Source organism: Tachysurus fulvidraco, chromosome 1 (assembly GCF_022655615.1).
Source record: "Tachysurus fulvidraco isolate hzauxx_2018 chromosome 1, HZAU_PFXX_2.0, whole genome shotgun sequence".
NCBI classification, from domain to species: Eukaryota; Metazoa; Chordata; class Actinopteri; order Siluriformes; family Bagridae; genus Tachysurus; species Tachysurus fulvidraco.
In genome coordinates this window covers 2088266-2112389 of record NC_062518.1, presented here as the reverse complement: position 1 = coordinate 2112389, position 24124 = coordinate 2088266, and the positions used below count along the sequence as shown (strand labels likewise).

The following is a 24124-nucleotide window of genomic DNA, read 5'->3' as shown; positions in this document are numbered from 1 at the left end:
CTTTGATGAACAGGAGTTTCATATTAGACCATAAAAATTTCCATTTTATTCACAGTCATTATGAGAAAAGTTAAATTCATTAGTATTCTTGTTTCCTTAATGCCTGACAGATATACATTTTTCACTCAGTTTGTCTGACAGCTTAAAAATGACACCTTTATAAATATATTACTGCCAAAAAAAGATAATTAAATTATAAAGAAAAAATATTTGAGCATACATCATGCTGTAAGTCTCAGTGAAAGATGTTTCAGCTACCATCTCAGACTGGTTTTATATGGTACAAAGCTTGAGCTAATGTTCAAACAAGTTAAACATGTTTATGTAGTGTGTGTGTGTGTGTGTGTGTGTGTGTGTGTGTGTGTGTGTGTGTGTGTGTGTGTGTGTGTGTGTGCATTCCTATCTAAGGATCAAACACAAAAATAACTCTTAAACACAAAATACAGTTGTGTTCATTTAAAGGGATTTTGCAGTGAATGACGTCATCTTTTGATTGAATAATCTGCATTAGTGTAATCTGGATTAATCTGATTAAACTAGTAAAATCTACATAATGTTTAAAAATATTTGTTTTACAGTTGTGAAATTATTAAATCTCTCGTAACATCAGTTCATCATGTTATTCATTTCCTTAATACTTTTCTAGAAGTTAGATCTTCAGATAATCTGATTCAGATAATCTACTGTACTTCAGCTGTTGCTCTGCTAGGAGTTCACAAACTTTGCCACCCCCCCCATCAAGGTGTTTCTTGCTGATGCACAAAAAAGTAAACTGTGTCGTGTCTCCTCCGTCTGAAAAGCTGCTGCAAGTTTGTTAGCTCGGGATCCGTCTCCCTTCAGAATGGCTCAAGGTTTGTCAATAGTTTTTTTTATATTGAGGATAATAAACTACAGCTTGATCATAGACTCTGTTGTTTTTAGGTCGTGTTCTTAATGTGCATCCTGTTATATGAGTTAATGCTTCAGTCGTTATAGGAGTTACATGAAAGATATTTTGTTATCGTTATATAAAAGTGTCTTTAAGCAAAAATAGGAATTTTGGGGTGTGTTGTTATTAGAAATGTGAACTGGAAGAAAGAAAGAAAGAAATAAAGAAAGAAAGAAAGAAAGAAACACTTCCTGGTTAATCCCTGTTGCAAATCAGTTTGTATCATCAATCCTAAATATATGTGCAATAATGGATATATTTGGCAATGAAATGCTATATATTTACTGTGGGATTTTATCATAATTTTATATATATATATATATATATATATATATATATATATATATATATATATATATATATATATATATATATATCAATATATTATGCTTTATTTTTTAGTATGTATTGAAATACGTTTGAAATAAATATTTCTCAGTGAAATATGGAAAGCTGATGTTTTTAAGGTTTAAAACAATAAGGTGGTGTCCTAAGTTCTTTTTATTAACAACAATAAAAAAAACAGGTTAAACATGTACGTGTCCTTTACGGAGGTGTGTGTGAGGTGTGTATGCATTCTTCATCACAAAGGCAGGTAGAATTAACATGAATTATGCACTGAAAGTCTTAACTCAACTTAAAGAAAAACTTTTATTTCAACAGATCGAATAAGTGACCACGTATCAGTTCTGGTGAATAAGGAGCTTTAAACTTTTTACCAAACGTCTTTGTCATGTCTCACTCCACAGTGGTGTTAATATGAAACGCAAATGAAAGTATACACTCAGGAGTCTGTACTGTTTCAACATCATTTCTGTATTCATAGAAAAGTGTATACAAACATTTGTATCTTCAGAGGAAATGTTGATATCAAACCCATTTCTGAGATGCTCCAAGTGTTTGTTCATTTAAAAAACAGCTCAGATTTATTTTCAAACACTAAAATCCAGTATAAGGGAAAAACACACATATAAAACTGAAACACAACAGAGTCCTGAGGCAGTTTAGATCAGACTCACTTATTGCTGATTGAAAACATCCCATAAGTCTGTTTCCATTCCACCAGCAGACTGAAACACCAGTTTAGTGGAAAACCGATCAGAACAAAACAAAAAAACAAAACAAAACAAAACAAAACAAAACAAAAAACACAAAACAAAACAAGTTCTTAAAGAATTTTCACAGTGTTGTGTGTTTTTCTCTTTGCTTATTATAATTATTGGTTTTACAAAACAAATATTCACACACAGCTGAGGAACGTGTTAGTCTTCTGGGTGTGTGTGTTTCTCCACAAGCTTTCTCCTCCCGACAAATTCTCTGGAGCACCACACCCTTGATGTTCTGAGTAAATGTATTAACAGTATTTTGTACTGTATTATACTACATAATAAAACACTGAAACAGAAACTAATGTAAGCACAGAGTAAAGTGAGTTGTTGAGGGATAAAAGCTTTAGTCTGTTCAATGGGATTTAAACTCACAACTTTCAAATCAATAGGCCAAAGATTTAAGTACTAAGTGGACTAAGTTTAAGCTGGACTTTACTTAGCTATATATATATAAAATGATTTATCTAAAAATCATATTTACTATAATTTTAATTTGCAGAACTAAATTAAAAGTAATACAAGCAGTAACTAAACAAAATACAAGCATGATATCTATCTGGTGTTCATATATAATATTAACTGGCATTAATAAGATTTATTTCATGAGTAAAAATAATTCTTACCAGCAGACAAAATGGATTCTCGGCAGTGCTTGAGGTTTTTACGATAATAAACCACAAACAGATGCATACAGTAAACCACTTGGAACATAGTAAATGTAAAGTGAAATAAAAATAAATAAATGTAACAGTGACAGTGAAGATGACGGTAGATTAAAAGGATTAGAGAGAGAGAGAGAGAGAGATGATAAAATTCAAATTAAAAGGAAAATGTTAATGGTTCAGTAAGATGCCTTATATAATATGGCTCTGTTTGCTCTCAGTAGCTCTTAGTAATAAGAGCTACTGAGAGCAGACAGAGTGGGTTATTATCTGTGAATAACGGAAACAGGAGGCCGAACTGGACACTAGCACACCGAGTGGATAGATCGGGAAAAGTGATAACAGAGGATAGAACAATAAATCCCCAACCCTTTTCAGTAAGAGTAAACAAGATTAGTAAAATGATCTGGGGGCTCAACATAGTCAAGGATTTCACATTATGGAGTTTCTAGACTGAAGTGTTCAGATCCCAAACCCCGCTAAACCCTGAAAATGGTAAGGTAATTATTGTCAACTCATAACACTGAAACCCTCATAATCGTAGATCTGTTCATTACCCAATTAATTTTTTTTTCAAGCTCTTCATTGTGTGGTTCTATAATATGGATTGTTTTCACATGGTCACTGGAAAAGATGAAACTTAAAGAGTCTTCCAATCAGCCCTCAATTTATATGCAATGATGTACAGCAATGCTAAGATGACGCTAAAACATTGAAATAACACAATGGCTAGCTGAGAGCCCTGATTTGAAACTAAAAATTTACTGAACTGAACTGTGGAAGATAAATGGAGGAAGATGAGTGTAACAAGATCACCCCAGAGCACTTTGAGGGAAAGTAGTAACATCCTGCAGCTACAGAGATGAGAAAGTCATTCAAAGCATTTGGCAGACACACATTTTGTTTAACTAAACGATTGAGGGTTACGGCATTGGCAGCATGGTGGACCTGGGGTTTGAACTCACAACCTTCCAATCTGTAGCCCAACAGCTCAGCCACTGATGTACCAGGTCATCCTCTAGCATAGACAAGCTTATACACCAATTAAATTCTGTATCCTTCAGCGGGATCTGAACTCAGATTGCTGAGTCTGAGTCCATCGTGCTAAACATTACATCATGAAACCTCCACTTCTACACTTCCTATTCATTATAAAAGCTGTAACCCTCAAACATATTAGTTGTAATGTTTTTTTTTCCTGCTACAATGGCTACTCTTCTCTAATGTGGATCACTGTGTTTTTCACAACTTAAAGATTTTTTTTGAGGTGCATTTAATCTTTACATTTATATACATTAAAACTTTACATTCAGCTAACCTTCAGTTCACCATTGTATTGAAATTCCATTGTATTCTGCAGCTTTGTCTCCAGAGCCAAGAACACTGAAGTTCTACTCGATAGTGCTCGGGAACACCATGAACATCCATCAAGAGTTTCTAAGGCGGCTGAAGCAACGTCTTTCCCTCACTGAAGTGCAGACAGAAAGCAACTGTGATTTCATCGTTGCCTTTGTCCCAATTGTGTCTCGGGCAGGAACAGACATTGAAGCTGCTCTTCAGAAGATTCCAAGAAGTAAGGAATAAGCTTTTAGTTAAATATGTTTTCTCTTAATACATTTCAAACCCTGAGAAGCCTGGGAAACTCTCCATGAGGTGAAATTATTTTTTCTCTCTCTATAAGATATAGTGTTGAAGGCTACAGTCTGAACTGAACTGAATCGTTTTCCTTTTGTGTGTATCTCGAATGAAAGAAAAGTAAACTTGTAGATTCACCCTAAATTTCTAACTTTTTCCGCATTGTAGACATTTTGACGGCACAGAGCTATTCAACGATATTAGCTATACAACGATATCATATTAATGTGATCCATTTTCATGTCCTTGGTAAAATATACGTATGATGTCTTACAACTGCACTGTGAAGTATTTTATAGGCAGAAAATCCCAATGTATAGCCACAGCGACAACTCAATTTGGAAATAGAATATACCGGTAAAGCTAGCATAGTAATGGTTTTGATAATTATGATGTACAATGTTAATGTCACGAGCGCGGGATAAAACTGACCGAAATGCAGGATGGTGAAATAAACGGGGATTAATAACAAAGGAACACGAAACATGACACGGACTAAAGACAGGACAAGACAACAGTAAGAACATAAACACATGCACGTGGCCAAAGTCCGGGCTGAGTCCTGACAAGGCAGGTGGGGGGAGCAAGGACCATGGCGAAGGCAGGTGGGGGGAGCAAGGTCCAAGCAAACCCAAAGGGAGATAAAGTCTTATCTAGTCTTAGTCTTATCTTATAAGTGCTAGTATAGAAAATTCATGAGACAGAGTGGGGTATGTTTGCCTTAGTTGGGGGTTTGATTCGCATGTTCTCCTCATGCTTCGGGCTTTCCTTTGGGTTCTCCAGTTTCCTCCCTCAGCCCACTCCCACAGCTACATGCATTTTAGCCTTGAGAAGCTCTAAAGTTGCTTTATTTATCTCTCATCCTTTCAGCGGGTAAGATTGTTATTCTCGCGGTGCTTCACTTCACATTTGATGAGAATTACATCGCTCCAGATAGCAAATGGAACATAAACAGGAGCGATGTGTTTGCTGTGGACTTGCTCTGTTATGAAGACCTGGGACTACTCCGATCCCTTTGCAATGACAAGGCGCTGAAAGCTGCCACCGATCATCTGATCACTATCGGCGCTTCATTCAATACTCAGGTACACAGGAGACAACACCATATCGTACAAATGATCAACCATCGATATTTACATTTGAACCTTCTTAACCAAAGTTATTAACACAAACCAGTACTTGTGTATAACTCGTCTCTTTCTTTTTCTTTTTATCCCAACAGCTTGAAACATCCGGATCTCAAAGACCATGCAGTCCATACATATTTGTTTGCATCTGCATAGTTTTTGCTATTGCAGTAGTGATAGCCATTTGCTTTAGCATTTACATGAATAAATGGCAAAATCACATTACACCTACAACACAACCTAACACTACCATAAACAGTACAACTGGAAACACGACCATTACGGTCAAAATGCTGTTAGAATAAATATGGAACTAATTTTTACACACCATACATCGGTGTGTACCTTTATATTTAATGTAAATTAAAAATTTAAAGTTAAAGCAAAGATATGACAATGTTGAAAGTGTGACATATAGTGTCAGTTATGGTTGTAGCTGTATATAATCTTTATGAGCCTAATATGAAGTGAGCAGTTTGTATATGCATGTGAGATCAACTGTAAATGTTTAATAAAATATACAGTATATATTATTGTATGCATTTATAGATGAAACACCATTCATAAAATATGCCTGAGAAACCATTGCAGTTAGCAGTAGTTTTCTAGTAGTATAGAAAAATAGCAACTAGTTTAGTCCTCTGGACCTCCTCTGGACCTCCTCTGGACCTCCTCTGGACCTCCTCTGGACCTCCTCTGGACCTCCTCTGGACGTAAAAAAAAATTATTTTTAACCTATGTAGTTGTGATCCTGAAAAGAGTCGATTCCCTATGAGACTTTGGGAATCGAATCATTGCTGAGTTGTTTACTGTTATATAACTGACGAGTTAAGAGTTGATGTGTCGTTTACAGATACTTCGGCTCCTTGACAGCTTTTTAAGTGAACGCTGGGAGCCGATTCGTTGAGCTGAAGAGCCGTTTAGATGATTCAGTAGTTCAGAAAAAAACGATCGAAAGGCATTTAGGAATTTTCAATAATGAGTATAAAGGATTGAAATGCTAATTTAAATATTTCAGTAAGAAAGATATGATGATATATTTAGCCGAGAAAGTGTAAAAGATTAAAAGTGTGGTTTACGGGGAGGGTGTGTGGCGGAGTCGAGTGAATCGAGTGAATCGAGTGAATCAAGCAACGTGTCAAATCGAAAGTGAAATCGCTTCTCGACAACAAACGCTTTAAAAAGCTGCACAGCAGTCGGTCTGTCTTCAAGATGTTTGGTTTGTTTGTATTCCTTCCATTTTACTATCAATTCTTACCGTTTTCTTATCAGTTATGGTAGACTTATGCTAAATATAGTAAAGTTATAAATGCAGTACAGTATAAATATAAGGATTTGTCTGGTAACATATATCAAATTACTGTACATACGCTGTTGTTTTGCTCAATTATATACATTATATTTTCTCTCATGTAATATTTTTGCAGAAAATATTCACTCATATACTTCCCTATATTTAGATGTGTGTGATGGTCACATTTAAAGACAGCAAAGATGTCAATTTATTCAGGCAAAAGGTTGAAGATGGGGGGAGAGGTCCAGCACTAGATCCTGGGTGTTTCCTGGTTTAAACTCAGAGTTTGTTGCTATGAAGGATTTATTTATGCTTTGCCAAGGCAGACCAGTGGAGGGCTGTAAAACACATGAATAAAATATTTGTTACACGGTCCATTTTTCATATAAATAAATAAAAGGGTGGATGTTCCAGGGAACGTTCCAGGGAAAAAAGGACAACTGGCCGAGTTCCAGGAGACTTAGAGCAATTAGTGTGATATCTGTCAGTGGAATGTTATGTTCCTTGGACTGTCTGAGAAATATTTATTTTACATGACATTTATCAGTTTTAGCAGGGAGGAGACTGTATATGTTTAATAAACTGCAATTAGAATTTGACTCTGATATGAGCATGTGGGGTTTTGCAGGCTATGGAAACTTTGATATCGAGGTAGTTTTGTGTGTGTGTGTGTGTGTGTGTGTGTGTGTGTGTGTGTGTGTGTGTGTGTGTGTGTAGTTGTGTGGTTGTGTCTCCTTCTAAATGTTAATTGTGTGTTGTTCATAATTAAAACTGAAACTGCAGTGGCTGAGTGTGTTAGCCGTCTCTAGAGAAAGTCTCATAGAAAAGAAAAGCACAAACAAGTATTCTGGAAAGCTCATAACCAGTCAACAGGAAAAATGCTTCAAGGTTTCTTTGTTTGTTTTGTTTTTATTGAGATCATCAGACATTGTTAATTCATCCATTTTTATGTAGATTAGATTCAGTATGTCTTTTTATATGTGAAGTTCTGTATAATTTCTGCTTCATAAAATGCTGTACTTTCTTATGTTGTGACGGCAAAAATGTCTTTGCTGGGTGTGGTTTTTGGGCCATAATTATTCAGACCCTTTATGTTTAACAACAAAAAGGAAATACAGAGTCATTTTTCTAGTCATTTTCTGCAACATTCATCTATTGTAAAGACAGAATTCAGCTTAATTACTTCAACCGGATAACAGAAGGTCTCTGTTTATGATCCGTTTATGAAGCAGCATAAAGAAAAATAGAAAGATAGGTACAGAAAAAAAATACTAAACCGCAAAAAAAAAAAAAAAAAAAAAAAAAATCCAGGGTAGATGTTCCATGATTCAAAAAATGCCAGGCTTGAGGCTATCCTGCTGATGACAAAGGTGATAAAATTTTAGAACAAAATCAGGGAAAGCATAAAAGGGGTTTATTAGGGAAAATAACAAAAGGCTGGAAACACTAGGAACACAGAAACAGAATCAAAACAAATCACAGAAAACAAAACAGACACAGAGACAAGCACTCAAAAACCAGATGAAAGACCACAGGATTAAATATGGGAGGAAATCATAGAAACACAAGGAACAGGTGTGCGGAGGCAGAAACAAGGACATGGTGGGGCAAACACAGGTGATACACAAAACAAAAAAAAAGCACATGGCACAAGACAGAAAAACTTCCAGAATGTCCCCCTAGTGTCTAGGTAGAGAAGTGAATAGTCCCATCACTGATTCTATTATGATCTGGCTGCAACTGCTTGTAACGCTGCCATTAATTCTTCTGTTATTTATAAACTTTATGGAAAATGTGACTAACTACAGCTGTGTGTCATTTTGTCTCCAGGAACAAAAACACGGGTGTTTGTAAGGAATCACCCTGAACAATTAACAAATGTCCAAAATGGAATAATGGACAGGCTGAAAAAACGCCTTGAGATCCAGCTGGTGGATTCAGTTGATAGCTGTGATGTCAGCGTCGCTTTTGTTCCAATTATGTCTCGGGCCGGAACAGACATTGAAGCTGCACTTCGAACTATTCCAAGTAAGAGATTTCCTTCAGGCCAAAATGACTAACCAATAATTATAGTAGACAACAAAGAGCACCAGCCCACATTCCCATATTTAGGTGTTTGGAGATATATCTAATATTGTTGGGTTTGGGACGCACCTTTAACCAGTACTTTCAATGAGACATATTGCTTTATTGCTATTTAACGACACTCTGATAAATTTGATCTAAAATGGATCATAAAGTTTTACACAAACTTGACATGTAAACATGTGAAAGATTCTACTTTTGACTCTAACTGTTATTAACTAACTAACTGTCAATAGTATAATGTGTAATGCAAATTGTTCAATTTAATAAAAGAAATAAAAAAATAAAGATTTCAGAATTTTCACTAGTGCTCTCAGACTTTTGGACCCCACTATAGGTATTTAAATACACTGAAGCAATCTCTCTCTCTCTCTCGCTCCCCCCCCCCCTCTCTGTATCTCTGTCTCTCTCCAGCATCTCCCCAACAGTCTGTTGTCCTCATAGTTATCCACCACACCTATGATGGAGATTACATTGCTCCAGACAGCAGTCGCTCTGTACAAAGGGATGGTGTGTTTGCTGTAGACTTCCTCGGTCATGAAGATTGTGGGCTGCTGAATTGTTTGGCCAATGATAAGGCACTGAAATCCCTCGCTGATCATCTGGCCCCTGAGGCACCACATACCCCGGTAAGGATTGAACATCTAGAAAACAATAATTTCTACCTTTTCACTGTTACCAATTTTTGTGATTATTTGGTAACAGGAACAATTTGCAGGATTTTTCAGATTGTTTTCTCAGAGTATCATTTGAACATAAAACTGGTCTACAAAAGCTGTTGTTTTTCATTTGACTTTCCTTTTTTCCTGCAGATTATACAGGATTATACACGACGTCAGAGACGTCGTTGGATCATTGTTGTCTTCTGTTGTTTCTTGGTTGTTTGTGTCGTCTGTATGATGCTACTTGTTTATTTTCTCTATCAGCCAAGTCGAGGAAATAATCATATTCTACCTCGGAATATGACCAACATAACTCTACCTATAACTACACCTGTAACTACACAGCAGCCTAATGTAACTGTATCTAAATAGGAGACTGTTATATTATGCAACTGACTAATACATCTACTTTCTTTATTTAACCAGGTGAGTCATTTGAGAACCAGTTCTCATTTACAATGACGACCTGACCAAGAGGCAACATAAAAACTAATACAATACACAAACACAGCTAGAAACAATGGCACGTAAAAAACACTAAAAACATGTACAGGTACAGTGATCATGAGTTAGTGACTGAATTGAATATTTAAAGGAAGAACGCGATATAAATGAACTTAGCTTAAGAGTCCGCTGCAGATGATTCCAATCACATGCAGCGGAAAACTGAAAAGAGCAGTTTTTTGTTTACCGATAAGAGTTTTATAAATGAACAAAAACCAAAGAGTTTGTCTGCGAGAATGAAGAGAAGACCGATTCAACATCTGTAACTCCAAAGCAACTTAATATAACTACAGCTAGAGCAGCCTAACATAATAGTAACTACACTATTAGCTATAACTACACAGCACACTAATCTAACAGTATCTGCAAAATAAATAAATATAAAAAAATAGTCTACTATCGATTCTTCTTAATCAGCTGAATTTTCGTTACAGTTACATTATTTTATTTTGACATTGAGTCGATCAAACCTGTCGCAAGTATTTTTGACATCAGTCATTATACAATCATTCTAACTAGAAGGAAAAAAATGAAACCCAACACTATAATAGATTCTGTGCTTTATAAAGGGTTCATTTAGAAGTTTTTTTCTGTTTCTAAGGGTTTCTTAGACAAATCTACCATAACTACCTGTTTTTTTTAGTTTTAAGATTAAATCTATTTAAAATATTTCATGTTTTTTAAAAACATTCATAATCTTGCACTAATTCACTAATGCATGAATTCATATTCCTTAAATGAGTCTGTAGGTAAACAGGTCATGTATTTTTGCTTCTAAGAATGATTAAAACTCACATATGCTGCTGCTAAAATGTAATGTGATGTTTGTGAAAATAAATAAATAAATAAATAAATAAATAAAATGAAAAACCTTTACATGGTTGTGTTTGTTCATAAGATATGATCTGAGAATTGAATGGTGATTTTTAGGCCATAATACTAACAAATTGTTTTTATTATTGTTATTTATTTTTAATTTATCATTGAAACCCTTTGTATCTGACATCATCTCATTACGCATAATAAGGTTTAAATTAATACGCTATACTGTGTACGATTTAAGAATTGTAAAAATACTAATTCTGAAAATACTTTCACAAGTAAATCATTCTGCTTTTATAGACAATTTACTGCCCTGTGTAACAATTATTACGGCGTATTAGTAATAATGTACATTGGTTTAGTAGTCTAATGTAGTCTTAGAATTTGGAACAGAATCAGAAAACTCCTTTTTTCAGTTTCTTTGAGCTCAGTTCGTTCTTGGTTCCACTTGCTTTTGTTGACAAGTGTTCAGTTTTTATCGTTGGGGCCCTTTTTTTTATTTTGTGTTAGTGTTCGTCCTACCACCAAGGAGATGGAGACCCAATCTACTGTATGATTCTCTGGGAAATGTCTGGACATGTGGATCTGTACCATTCTGTGGAAAGGATCTCTGCACGACGTTTCCAACTCTTTACCAAAAGCTGACCATTTTTGTAGAATTCACTGCCTTTAGCTCTGTGACAAACAGTGGATTCAGGCACAGCTGTCTTTTACACTCAAGTAGATAACACAACCTCCTATGCTTGAGTGCTGGCGCCAAAAGGAACGTACAGACACGACACTAGAGGCTTAACTGTAACGGAGCCTACAGTAGCTAGAAGCTGACTGGTCAGCTCACTGCCCCATAGAGTTCACCCATTTACTCAATTAAAAGTCAATCAAAAATATGAAATAAAAGTGAACCCATTCATGACTTGGTTAGACAGCTAAATAGGGTTTCTCATTATTAAACCTGGCTAAACCTGTGATGTGGGGATATTAAGTTCAACAGATGAAAGAGAAGCTTCAAATGGGCTTCAGGAGGATATGAGGCCAAAACAACAAACATGAAGCTCTTTTTAACCAAACATCAGGAGAAACAGAAACATGAACATGAACAGAAATGGCTTCCACCTCCCTACTGCTCCCAGAAGCAACGGTGACTTAAATATCTCACTAGTAGTGTCACTACATGCCTAGAGACTAAAACAAGGAGAAGAAATAAGCTAACTTAATCTACTTTAGTGAAAAACAGTAAATACTTAAACATAGGGCAATATTACAGAGAGAGACAGAGAGAGAGAGAGAGAGAGAGAGAGAGAGAGAGAGAGAGAGAGAGAGAGAGAAAGAGAGATGTTACTTCATTCTGCTTATGATTATTTTCTTATAACTGCAAGCACGTGTTGTTTTATTCCCTTCATATCGAGTCATATCATTATTTTATGTCACCTTTATCTAGAGCGGGGTCGGGGAGTCAAACTCAAATTCACAGTGGGCCAAAATATAAAACTGATATAAAGTCATGGGCCAATCTGAATATTTATTGACAAATTAACTGCAACTGATATGTAATGTTCAAACTTTTTCATATGGAAACAAACTTTAGTTTTGCTTAAATACAGGATTTGGAACAACCAGAGCTTGATATTACAAACACATACTGTAAGAACCCCTCCTCAAACTGCCACCTTATTGTGGTGGAGGGGTTTGTGTGCCTGAATGATGTACTGTAAGAAGTTATGTTGTCTGGGGCTTTCTGCCCCTGGTAGGGTCTCCAAAGGCAAACGGGTCCTGGGTGACGGGCCAGGCAAAGAGAGGTTCAAATACCCCTTATGAGAAGCTTAATACCAAGGTCCATGATGTTGCCCATTTTGGCGCAACCGGGGCCCCACCCTGGAGCCAGGCCCGGGGTTGGGGCTCACATGCGAGCGCCTGGTGGCCGGGTCTTACCCATGGGGCCTGGCCGGGCTCAGCCCGAAGGAGCGACGTGGGGCCGATCTCCTGTGGGCCCACCACCTGCATGAGGAACCCTAAGGGGCTGGTGCAATGTGGATTGGGTGGCTGTCGAAGGCGGGAACATTGGAGCCTGACCTGGTGTGGGAGGATGAGAGATGCCGACTAGAGATAGTGTGGCTAACCTCCACACACAGCTTGGGCTCTGAAACCCCACTCCTTGAGAGAGGCTGGACTCTCTACTACTCTGGATTTGCTTGCGGTGAGAGGTGGCGGTCTGGTGTGCTCATAGCCCCCAGCTCAGCAACCATGTGTTGGAGTTGACCCCGGTGAACGAGAGGGTCGTTTCCCTGTGCCTTCGGGTCGTGGCTAGGTCTCTCACTGTTATTTGTGCTTATGGGCCAAATGAAAGTGTAGAGTACCCGACCTTCTTGGCGTCTCTGGAAGGGGTGCTGGATTTTGTCTGGGGTCTAATTATGCGAGCTGTTTGTGTTTAGTCTGATGTAAAATCAGTTAGCTAGTTTAGCCAGCTAGCTAACACGTTTGCAAGAGTTGAGGGGGAGGGGATAAAGAGAGAGAGATGCATTAAATTCCCTTCATATCGAGTCATATCATTATTCTATGTCACCGTTATCTAGAAGATAATTAAACTGTAAATCTACTCCCTATGTGTTAATGTATTCTGTCTTTTCATGTGGTTAGAGGACTGTAAGCTGGAAATGTATGCTTCATTTAGCAGGGAACTTTTTTAATCAGAAGTACAATGCAGGGGGCACGGTGGCTTAGTGGTTAGCACGTTCGCCTCACACCTCCAGGGTTGGGGGTTCTATTCCCGCCTCCACCTTGTGTGTGTGTGTGTGTGTGTGTGTGTGTGTGTGTGTGTGTGTGTGTGTGTGTGTGTGCGCGCGCATGGGCGTAAATCCCGGGGGGCCGAGGATTTAAAAAAAAAAAATTTTTAAAAAAAAAATATCGCACTCTCTAGTATGAAAAATATATGTATGTATACCTAAATAATTGTATAAGTAGAAAAAACCCCGCAAAAATGCATTTAGAAACAGTTGAGTCAACGCTCCCCTTCCTCACAGTGGTTTTACCCACTGCCTGCTTTCCCAGTACATCTCATCTACTCTGCACACACGAGTCAGGTGTGTGGCTGCGGCTCAGTTAATATTAAACTCCGTTACGTAGGGGATTTTATTCACCTTAAATAAAGCGATTCTCTTTAATGTAGTTGATGCAGATTCATTCATTACTGATGTTTTTTCCATGAATCTGCTATATTAGCGATTAAAATCTTACTTATCTAGTTAAAATTAGCTTGTTTACTTGCTTGTTCCATAGTGCACTGTAACTAACACGCCAAAGCCGTTTCCCATGCATTGTTTTATTTGGGACGACTTGGCATAATGTTAACTTAACATTAACGGCCACAATTAGCATATTGTTTAGCTGTGCATTTACAACTGAGCACTGTACTACGTCCGAACTGACCTCACTGTATTTTTTGTATAATCAATTTCTTAATTCTTCAAAAATCAAGTGTCTTAATTAATTTTAAATAAAATTTTAAACCTTTTTTAATTACTTGTTGTTTTAATTTATTGTTGTGATTTTTTTATGATAGTTTTACTTTCTTTATGTAAAGCACTTTGAATTACCATTGTGTATGAAATGTGCTACAGTATAAATAAACTTGCCTTGCAGTGTCATAGACTAGATAAAATGACTACAATAATAATGATAAAAGCTTATGATAAAAGTTTTTCACTGTGGGGACATATCTTTATAAGTACAATTAACTATTATTTGTGTCCCCCCTTCAAAAATTGCTCATGAGAAATTTTATATTTATTGTCCCCCCCTACACTTAAATGAAATTTACGCCCATGTGTGAGTGAATAAGTGTGTGTGTGTGCCCTGTGATGGGTTGGCACTCCGTCCAGAGTGTATCCTGCCTCGATGCCGGATGACGCCTGAGATAGGCACAGGCTCCCCGTGACCCGAGAAGTTCGGATAAGCGGTGGAAAATGAGTAAGTGAGAAGAACAATGCATGTCTAGAATTGTAGTGTTGTTGCACCAGCTGTTATGAACGTAAAGTCACACACCACCACCACCACCTTTCCTCTTACCAGAGTCTTTGTTTCTATCACAATGAAATGCTGTGCAGCCTGCTAGCTCAATGCTCCATTCAAAATGAATGAGTGTACCCATGTTTCTGTTATCAACAGGATGCATCAGTCCTCAGTGAGTTTGTTTGCAGTGATCTGTAGCTTTATTTTGTCCATTTCGCTGTTAATGGATCTGGCATTGGTGAGAAAAATGCTGGGAAGCAGCGGTTTGTGTAGTTGTTTCCTATCAAGGATGCTGGACGATTCTTCCAATGCCCCCAAGAGTTGAGAATGATCCATAGAGACCCCGGTGTTCCAGCTATCCCCTCCGGTATGTTAAAAGCCTGATTATATTGAGTTCCCAGAACTCTTGTTGGCTGTATGTGGGATTCTTACTGCTGGGTTTAACATAAGCGTACAGAAAAATAGGCAAAAACACACTTAAAAGGCACCGAAAGCCATCAAGCCGCTGCGCCTGTGCACGGCACCATCTTGAGGATTTACCATATTATTACGTGATATTTGGACATATAACAGACAAGTAAACATGTCATGCTGACAGGGTGAATAAAAGTAAATCAAAATTAGAAATAAAATATAAGCCAGACGCAATCAGTAATTTCAGAGCAATTTAAACCTTATCAATAATTTACATATCCGTTTCATAATCTGTGAACAACTGGTGGATAACAAACAGTGAAGTGCAGATATTAAGACTATTAAAACATAAGGACACGGAACACTGTAAAATTGAGCAGATAGTGGAGTCCAAAAGTCTGAGAGCACTAGTGAAAATTCTGACATTGAAATTTTTTATTTTTATTTCATTTATTAAATTGAACAATTTGCATTACAAGGGGGGCACGGTGGCTTAGTGGTTAGCACGTTCGCCTCACACCTCCAGGGTTGGGGGTTCTATTCCCGCCTCTGCCTTGTGTGTGTGGAGTTTGCATGTTCTCCCCGTACCTCGGGCTTTTCCTCCGGGTACTCCGGTTTCCTCCCCCCGGTCCATAGTAGGTTGATTGGCATCTCTGGAAAATTGTCCGTAGTGTGTGAGTGTGTGTGAGAGAATTGCGTGTGTGTGCCCTGTGATGGGTTGGCACTCCATCCAGGGTGTATCCTGCCTCGATGGCCGATGACGCCTGAGATAGGCACAGGCTCCCCGTGACCTGAGAAGTTCGGATAAGCGGTAGAAGATGAATGAATGAATGAATTTGCATTACACATTATATTACTGACAGTTTGTTAGTTATATATAATAACAGTTCGAGTGAAAAGTAGAATCTTTGACATGTTTACATGTCAAGTTTGTGTAAAACTTTATGATCCATTTTAGATCAAATTTATCAGAGTGTCGTCTGATCACATGCTTCAGTAGAATAGATTAGACGTGAATTTCATACCTTTCATAACTTTTCCCTACATTTAAATAGGGAGCAAAAATAGTGCAGGATATCGGACATTAGTGTAGAATATAGTGTATATTTTAAACAATATCTAGAACACAGTGTATATTTTAAGCAATGTGTCGAAGTACCGAGTGAACCGAGTGAACCGAGTGAACCGAGTAAAGCAACGTGTAGAATCGAAAGTGAAATCGCTTCGTGACAACGAACGCACTAAAAAACTGCACAACGATTGGTCTGTCTTCAAGATGGTGTTTGGTTTGTATTCCTTCCATTTTACTATCAATCCTTACCGTTTTTTTATCAGTTATGGTAGACTTATGCTAAATATAGTAAAGTTATAAATGCGATTTACAGTACAGTATAAATATAAGGATTTGTCTGTTAATAATCAACCACCATCATCGGACGAGACATCTGTCACTCAAGATATACAGGTATTTAATCTTATGTGTAATGTGTAAAGTTCTCCGTTTAAATATAAGAAAATAACAGAATTAATCCACAGTAATCCATTCCAACTTTTGCCTGCGGCAGACTGTTGAACTTCATGTATACCTTGAGTGACAGGTGTCTTGTCCAATGATCGGTAAAAGTGTTCCAGTCACAAACGATACCGACCTCTTTCGGGTTGTCGGAATTGTCGTTGTGTTTTCGGATTTGTTAATGTGTTTCGTGCAACGATTCAGACAACCCGAAAGCGGTAGGTAGAAACTTACCGATCATTGTACAAGACACTTCATTCAATATATACAGGTGAATGACAGGTGTCTTGTCCGATGATCGGTAAGTAAATCGGTTCTACCTACCGTTTCCGAGTTGTTTGAATTGTCGTTGTGTTTTCGGATTTGTAAAAGTTTTTATGGATTTGTTAATTTGTTTTCGGATTTGTTAATTTGTTTTCGGATTTGTTAATTTGTTTTCGGATTTCTTAATGTGTTTTGCACTTCTCGGTCACCGTACTGCTTCATAAAATGCTGTACTTTCTTATGTTGTAACGGCAAAACTGTCTTTGCTGGATGTGGTTTTTGGGCCATAATTATTCAGACCCTTTATGTTAAACAAAAAAAAAAAGGAAATACAAAGTCATTTTTCTAGTCATTTTCTGCAACATTCATCTATTGTAAAGACAGACTTCAACTTAATTACTTCAACTGATAACAGAAGGTTTCTGTTTATGATCCATTTATGAAGCAGCATAAACCACAGGAACAGGTGAGGAGCAAAGTCCACCCGCGGTGGGGGGTGGGGGGTGGGGTGACAGAAACAAAGAAACAGAATCAAAACAAATCACAGAGAACAAAACAGACACAGAGACAAGCACTCAAAAACCAGATGAAAGACCACAGTATTAAATAGGGGAGGAAATCATAGAAACACAAGGAACAGGTGTGCAGAGGCAGAAACAAGGACATGGTGGGGCAAACACAGGTGATACACAGAACAAAAAAAAGCACATGGCACAAGACAGAAAAACTTCCAGAATGTCCCCCTAGTGTCTAGGTAGAGAAGTGAATAGTCCCATCACTGATTCTATTATGATCTGGCTGCAACTGCTTGTAACGCTGCCATTAATTCTTCTGTTATTTATAAACTTTATGGAAAATGTGACTAACTACAGCTGTGTGTCATTTTGTCTCCAGGAACAAAAACACGGGTGTTTGTAAGGAATCACCCTGAACAATTAACGAATGTCCAAAATGGAATAATGGACAAGCTGAAAAAACGCCTTGAGATCCAGCTGGTGGATTCAGTTGATAGCTGTGATGTCAGCGTCGCTTTTGTTCCAATTGTGTCTCGGGCCGGAACAGACATTGAAGCTGCACTTCGAACTATTCCAAGTAAGAGATTTCCTTGAGTCAATTCAGACCAAAATGACTAATCACTAAGTATCGTACTAGTATCGACAACAAAGACCGCCAGCCCACGTTCCCATATTTAGGTGTTTTGAGATATATCTAATATTGTTGGGTTTGGGACGCAGCTTTAACCAGTACTTTCATTGAGACATGTATTATTTTATTGCTATTTGTGCTTATTTAAATACTTTTTAACTTCAAAAATATGTTTATTTTAGATTACTTTTTAGATCACACATTGTTTAAAATATACACTATATTCTAGATATTATTTAAAATATACACTATATTCTAGATATTATTTAAAATATACACTATATTCTACACTGAAGTCCGATATCCTGCACTATATTTGCTCCCTATTTAAATGTAAGCAATAGTTATTAAAGGTCTGGAATTCATGTCTAATCTATTCTACTGAAGCGTGTGATCAGACGACACTCTGATAAATTTGATCTAAAATGGATCATAAAGTTTTACACAAACTTGACATGTAAACATGTCAAAGATTCTACTTTTGTCTCAAACTGTTATTAATTAACTAACTGTCAGTAATATAATGTGTAATGCAAATTGTTCAGTTTAATAAAAGAAAATAAAAAAAATAAAGATTTCAGAATTTTCACTAGTGCTCTCAGACTTTTGGACCCCACTATATTTATTTCAATACAATGAAGCAATCTCTCTCTCTCTCTCTCTCTCTCTCTCTCTCTCTCTCTCTCTCTCTCTCTCTCTCTCTCTCTCTCTCTCTCTCTCTCTCTCTCTCCAGCATCTCCCCAACAGTCTGTTGTCCTCATAGTTATCCACCACACCTATGATGGAGATTACATTGCTCCAGACAGCAATCGGTCTGTAGAAAGGGATGGTGTGTTTGCTGTAGACTTCCTCGGTCATGAAGATTGTGGGCTGCTGAGATGTTTTATCAATGATAAAGCACTGAAGTCCCTCGCTGATCATCTGGCCCCTGAGGCACCGCATACCCCGGTAAGTATTGAACATCTAGAAAACGATCATTTCTACCTGTTCACGGTTTTCATGATTATTTGGTAACAGGAACAATTTTCAGGAATTTCCAGATTGTTTTCTCAGAGTATCATTTGAACATAAAACTTTTTGTGATTCATTTGGCTTTCCTTTTTTCCAGCAGATTCTACCAAATAATCCACGATTTCCGAGACATTATCTGATCTATTTTGCTGTCGGTGCTTTGGTTGTTCTCGGTATTGTGCTACCTGTTTATTTTCTCAGTCAGCCAAGTCAAGGAAATAATCCCACTCCACCTACTACAACTACAGAGATGCCCAACATAACTACACCTGTAACTACACCTGTAACTACACAGCAGCCTAATGTAACTGTATCTAAATTGACGACTGTTATTATGGAAGTGACTAATACATCTGTAACTCCACAGCAGCTTAATATAACTACAGCTAGAGCCGCCTAACATAATGGTGACTAAACAGCAACAACTGTTTAGCTATAACTACAGTGTACACAGCACACTAATCTAACAGTAGCTGCAAAATAATAATAAATATAAAAAATTAGTGTAACATCGATTCTTCTCAATCAGCTGCATTTTTTATTACAGTTACATTATTTTATTTTGACAATGAGTCGATCAAACCTGTTGCAAGTATTTTTGTCATCAGTCATTATACAATCATTCTAACTAGAAGAAAAAAATTTAAACCAAACGTTCTAAAAATTCTGTGCTTCATAAAGGGTTCATTTAGAACATTTTGTGATGAAACAGGTTTTTTTCCGATTATAAGGGTTTCTTAGACAAATCTACCGTAACTACGTGTTTTTTAGTTTTAAGATTAAATCCATTTCAAATATTTAATGTTTATTAAACGCATTCATAATCTTGCACTAATTCACTAATGCATGAATTCATATTCATCGGGGCAGTCGTGGCCTAATGGTTAGAGAGTCTGACTTGTAACCCGAAGGTTATGGGTTCGAGTCTCGGGCTGGCCATGACTGAGGTGCCCTTGAGCAAGGCACCGAATTCCCCAGCTGCTCCCCGGGTGTCGCAGCATAAATAGCTGCCCACTTTGGATGGGTTAAATGCAGAGAACAAATTCTGAGTATGGGTTGCTGTATGTCACTTCACTATATTCCTTAAATGAGTCTGTAGACATGTATTTTTGCTTCTAATAATTATCAAAACTCTCATATGCTGCTGCTAAAATGTAATGTGATGTTTGTGAAAATGAACGAATAAATAAATAAATAAATAAATAAAATGAAAAACCTTCACATGGTTGTTTTTGTCATAAGAAATGATCTGAGAATTTAATGGTGATTTTTAGGCCATAATACACTCATTTTCTACCGCTTTATCCGAACTACCTCGGGTCACGTGGAGCCTGTGCCTATCTCAGGCGTCATCGGGCATCAAGGCAGGATACACCCTGGACGGAGTGCCAACCCATCGCAGGGCACACACACTCTCATTCACTCACAACGGACAATTTTCCAGAGATGGCAATCAAACTACCATGCATGTCTTTGGACCGGGGGAGGAAACCGGAGTACCCGGAGGATGAAACCGGAGTACCCGGAGGAGGAAACCGGAGTACCCGGAGGAGGAAACCCCGAGGCACGGGGAGAACATGCAAACTCCACACACACAAGGCGGAGGCGGGAATCGAGGCGTGAGGCGAACGTGCTACCCCCTAAGCCACCGTGCCCCCCCTGGCCATAATACAGGAATTTATTATTGTTATTATTTTTTAATTTATCATTAAAACCATGCGTATCTGACATCATCACATTACGCATCATAATGTTTAAATTAATACACTGTACTTTGTACGATTTAAGAATTAAAGTAAAAATACTAATTCAGAAAATACTTTCACAATTAAACCATTCTGCATTTATAGACAATTTACTGCCCTGTGATGTGGGGATATTAAGTTCAACAGATGAAAGAGAAGCTTCAAATGGTCTTCAGGAGGATATGAGGCCAAAACAACAAACATGAAGCTCTTTTTAACCAAACATCAGGAGAAAACAGAAACATGAACATGAACAGAAATGGCTTCCACCTCCCTACTGCTCCCAGAAGCAACGGTGACTTAAATATCTCACTAGTAGTGTCACTACATGCCTAGAGACTAAAACAAGGAGAAGAAATAAGCTAACTTAATCTACTTTAGTGAAAAACAGTAAACACTTAAACATAGGGCAATATTACAGAGAGAGAGAGAGAGAGAGAGAGAGAGAGGAAGAGAAAGAGAGACAGAGAGATAGAGAGAGAGAGGGAGAGAGAGAGAGAGAGAGAGGAAGAGAAAGAGAGACAGAGAGATAGAGAGAGAGAGGGAGAGAGAGAGAGAGAGAGAGAGAGAGAGAGAGAGATAGAGAAATATAGAGAGAGAGGGGATGGGGAGAGAAAGAGAAAGACAGAGAGATAGAGAGAGATATAGAGAAAGAGAGATATAGAAAGAGAGAGACAGAGAGATAGAGAAAGAGAGAGAGATAGAGAAAGAGAGAGGGGGAGAGTAAGAGAGCGACAGAGAAATAGAGAGAGAGATAGAGAAAGAGAGAGACAGACAGAGAGACAGAGAGAGAGAGAGAGAGAGAGAGAGAGAGAACGAGAGAGAGAGGGGGGGAAGAGATAGAGAGAGATAGAGAGAGAGAGATAGAGAAAGAGAGGGGGGGAGAGAGCGACAGAGAGAGAGAGAGAGAGAGAGAGAGAGAGAGAGAGATAGAGAAAGAGAGAGGGGGGAGAGTAAGAGAGTGACAGAGAAATAGAGAGAGAGAATGATCCATAGAGACCCCGGTGTTCCAGCTATCCCCTCCGGTATATTAAAAGCCTGATTATATTGAGTTCCCAGAACTCTTGTTGGCTGTATGTGGGATTCTTATTGCTGGGTTTAACATAAGCGTACAGAAAAATAGGCAAAAACACACTTAAAAGGCACCGGAAGCCATCAAGCCGCTGCGCCTGTGCACGGCACCATCTTGAGGATTTACCATATTATTACGTGATATTTAGACATATAACAGACAAGTAAAATACGTCATGCTGACAGGGTGAATAAAAGTAAATAAAAACTAGATACAAATCAAATATAAGCCAGACGCAATCAGATGTAATTTCAGACCTTATCAATTATTTACATATCAGTTTCAACATCTGTGAACAACTGGTGGATAACAAACAGTGAAGTGCAGATATTAAGACTATTAAGGCATAAGGACACGGAACACTGTAAAATAGAGCAGAAATGATGACAGTGCTGGATTTTGGCACTTTTTCTGCAGGTTTTATCAATATATATGTTGCCATTTGTTAAAACAGTGGTCCCCAATCTTTTTTTCGCCGCGGACCGGTCAATGTTTGATCATTTTACCGCAGCCCGCTGGGCAGTGGGGGTTGGGGGTTGGGGGTTGTTGTTTCGCGGCTATACAATTGAATTAAAATTAATAATTTTAATTCAATTGTATCTAAACATGCCTTTTTAACTCACTACAACACTAAATCAATGATAACCCTGAGCTTGTTTCTTTACAACGAGACGGATCCATCTGGGGTAATAGGAGACAATGACACCCGAAGTGTGTCGCTTATGTCCGGTTTATTCCGTTGATTTGTTTTGGTTGCATGCAAACATGCAAACTCCACACACACAAGGCGGAGGTGGGAATCGAACCCCCAACCCTGGAGGTGTGAGGCGAACTTGCTAACTAAGCCACCATGCCCCCCGCCCCCCACCCCCCACCCCCTCGGTCATGTTGTTTTATTTAAATAGTATTAATAATTCCTCTTCGTCACAGCACCATGTCAGGATTTTTATCTGTAACAGCTTGACACAGCAGCAGTACACACTCAAGCCTCTTACAGCAGTTACTCTTGGCGTTACATAAACAGATGAACGACAGAGTGAAAGTGAAAGGGCTTTTATCAGACTTCCTGTGTCTTCATACCTCTCAGTCCGATTCTGCACAAAGCACAAAGCAAACGTTTGTTTCGGCTTTAATTCGACTTCATGATGACTCGTGGTACAGGTATGTAATTTTAATTTTTAAATACTTTTCATCCCTGCTGATGAATTTGTAATATAATGTTTATGCAGCCTTTGAATTTTTGCATTGTCATTGCTGGAAAGAAAATGATCTGAATCACTGTGTAGTAAATAATAAAGAGTGTTAATTTACAGCCCTGAATAATACATTATCATGCTATGCAAATATGTCTCCATGTAGTTTAGCTGTTTGTTGATCTGGAACCTTTCTTTCTTTCTTTCTTTCTTTTTTTGGTTGTTTGTAGCTATATTTTTTTAAGACTATTGATTCTGCTATTTTACAAAAGACCAAAAATAAGTCAGCTTTAGGACATTAGAGGGAATAATATGATGTGGATGCAAAAATATAAAACTGTTTATCATTTATATCCCAGCACCACCACAAAGCCCTAAACCTCAACTGCTTAAAAAAAAAAAAAGAAAAGAAAATACGAGTCACTCTAAAGTCATCTGTCAAATGCTGTAAGCTTGTCATGCTATCAGTATGATAATAATAATAAAATGCTGCTGTTCAATAAAAATGTGTTTCTTTATAATGTGGGCTTATTACACTGATTTATAAACCATTGAACATGACTTTATGACTTTATTGCTCAGTTTATTAGTTTTTTTGTTCTGTTCTCTGTATCTCCAGCACTCAGGGTCTCCTTTATGGTTCTTGGGAACACCATGAACACCCACAAGCTCTTTATGGACAAGCTCAAGTCCAAAGTGAAGCTACATGAAGTGTCCTCAAGGGAACAAAGTGACGTCATCATAGCTTTTGTACCGATCGTGTCTCGAGCTGGAACGGACATTCAAGCTGCTCTTGACCAGATTCCGAGTAAATAAATGAATTTATAAATCTGCTTTCACACTTCAGCAAAACACCTTTTTCATGTAGCTCGATATTAGTCTGTGATTTTGGAAATAATCATTTACAAAAAGTGAAACTTTTCAGAAATCTGA

The 24124-nt window shown here is 37.7% G+C and overlaps 4 protein-coding genes across 7 annotated transcripts in view; all 4 read left to right on the top strand.

Annotated features, from left to right (window-relative positions):
• Positions 1-701: 701 nt before the first annotated feature.
• LOC113660633 lies at positions 702-5989 on the top strand. The gene is made up of 4 exons (XM_027174271.2): positions 702-851; positions 4060-4272; positions 5205-5419; positions 5557-5989. Exons 1-4 carry the CDS (start codon positions 842-844, stop codon positions 5764-5766), a joined length of 648 nt encoding a protein of 215 aa, XP_027030072.2. The 5' UTR covers positions 702-841; the 3' UTR covers positions 5767-5989.
• A 534-nt stretch (positions 5990-6523) lies between these two features.
• On the top strand, positions 6524-10882 carry LOC113660637. Of its 2 annotated transcripts, none has more exons than XM_047800247.1 (4): positions 6524-6680; positions 8586-8783; positions 9255-9469; positions 9653-10882. In XM_047800247.1, exons 1-4 carry the CDS (start codon positions 6674-6676, stop codon positions 9872-9874), a joined length of 642 nt encoding a protein of 213 aa, XP_047656203.1. In that variant the 5' UTR covers positions 6524-6673; the 3' UTR covers positions 9875-10882. The 2 variants fall into 2 exon arrangements, with proteins under 2 accessions (XP_047656203.1, XP_047656197.1); XM_047800241.1 differs by lacking the exon at positions 6524-6680 and adding an exon at positions 6711-7643.
• Positions 10883-16389: 5507 nt separating this feature from the next.
• LOC113660608 lies at positions 16390-20402 on the top strand. Its single transcript, XM_047804103.1, has 4 exons — positions 16390-16533; positions 17919-18116; positions 18904-19118; positions 19279-20402. The coding sequence occupies exons 1-4, from the start codon at positions 16524-16526 to the stop codon at positions 19579-19581; spliced, it is 726 nt and encodes a 241-aa protein (XP_047660059.1). The 5' UTR covers positions 16390-16523; the 3' UTR covers positions 19582-20402.
• A 2500-nt stretch (positions 20403-22902) lies between these two features.
• LOC113660623 overlaps positions 22903-24124 on the top strand; it is a 6900-nt gene continuing 5678 nt past the window's right edge. The window contains exons 1-2 of one of the 3 annotated variants that reach the window (XM_047808898.1): positions 22974-23153; positions 23811-23999. In XM_047808898.1, the coding sequence (XP_047664854.1) occupies positions 23141-23153; positions 23811-23999 (202 nt within the window). In that variant the 5' untranslated portion in view covers positions 22974-23140. Of the gene's footprint in view, positions 23160-23810; positions 24000-24124 lie in introns of all 3 variants that reach the window. The other 2 variants (XM_027174218.2, XM_047808798.1) reach the window with 2 other exon arrangements.

What these genes read in the sequence shown, in the direction of transcription:
- LOC113660637 (XM_047800241.1), top strand. An exon ending in TGCACTTCGAACTATTCCAA is followed by an intron (nt 8,784 to 9,254) that starts GTAAGAGATTTC and finishes GTCTCTCTCCAG; the next exon opens with CATCTCCCCAACAGTCTGTT. An exon ending in CTGAGGCACCACATACCCCG is followed by an intron (nt 9,470 to 9,652) that starts GTAAGGATTGAA and finishes TTTTTCCTGCAG; the next exon opens with ATTATACAGGATTATACACG.
- LOC113660633 (XM_027174271.2), top strand. An exon ending in TCTTCAGAAGATTCCAAGAA is followed by an intron (nt 4,273 to 5,204) that starts GTAAGGAATAAG and finishes TCATCCTTTCAG; the next exon opens with CGGGTAAGATTGTTATTCTC. An exon ending in GCGCTTCATTCAATACTCAG is followed by an intron (nt 5,420 to 5,556) that starts GTACACAGGAGA and finishes TTATCCCAACAG; the next exon opens with CTTGAAACATCCGGATCTCA.
- LOC113660608 (XM_047804103.1), top strand. An exon ending in TGCACTTCGAACTATTCCAA is followed by an intron (nt 18,117 to 18,903) that starts GTAAGAGATTTC and finishes CTCTCTCTCCAG; the next exon opens with CATCTCCCCAACAGTCTGTT. An exon ending in CTGAGGCACCGCATACCCCG is followed by an intron (nt 19,119 to 19,278) that starts GTAAGTATTGAA and finishes CCTTTTTTCCAG; the next exon opens with CAGATTCTACCAAATAATCC.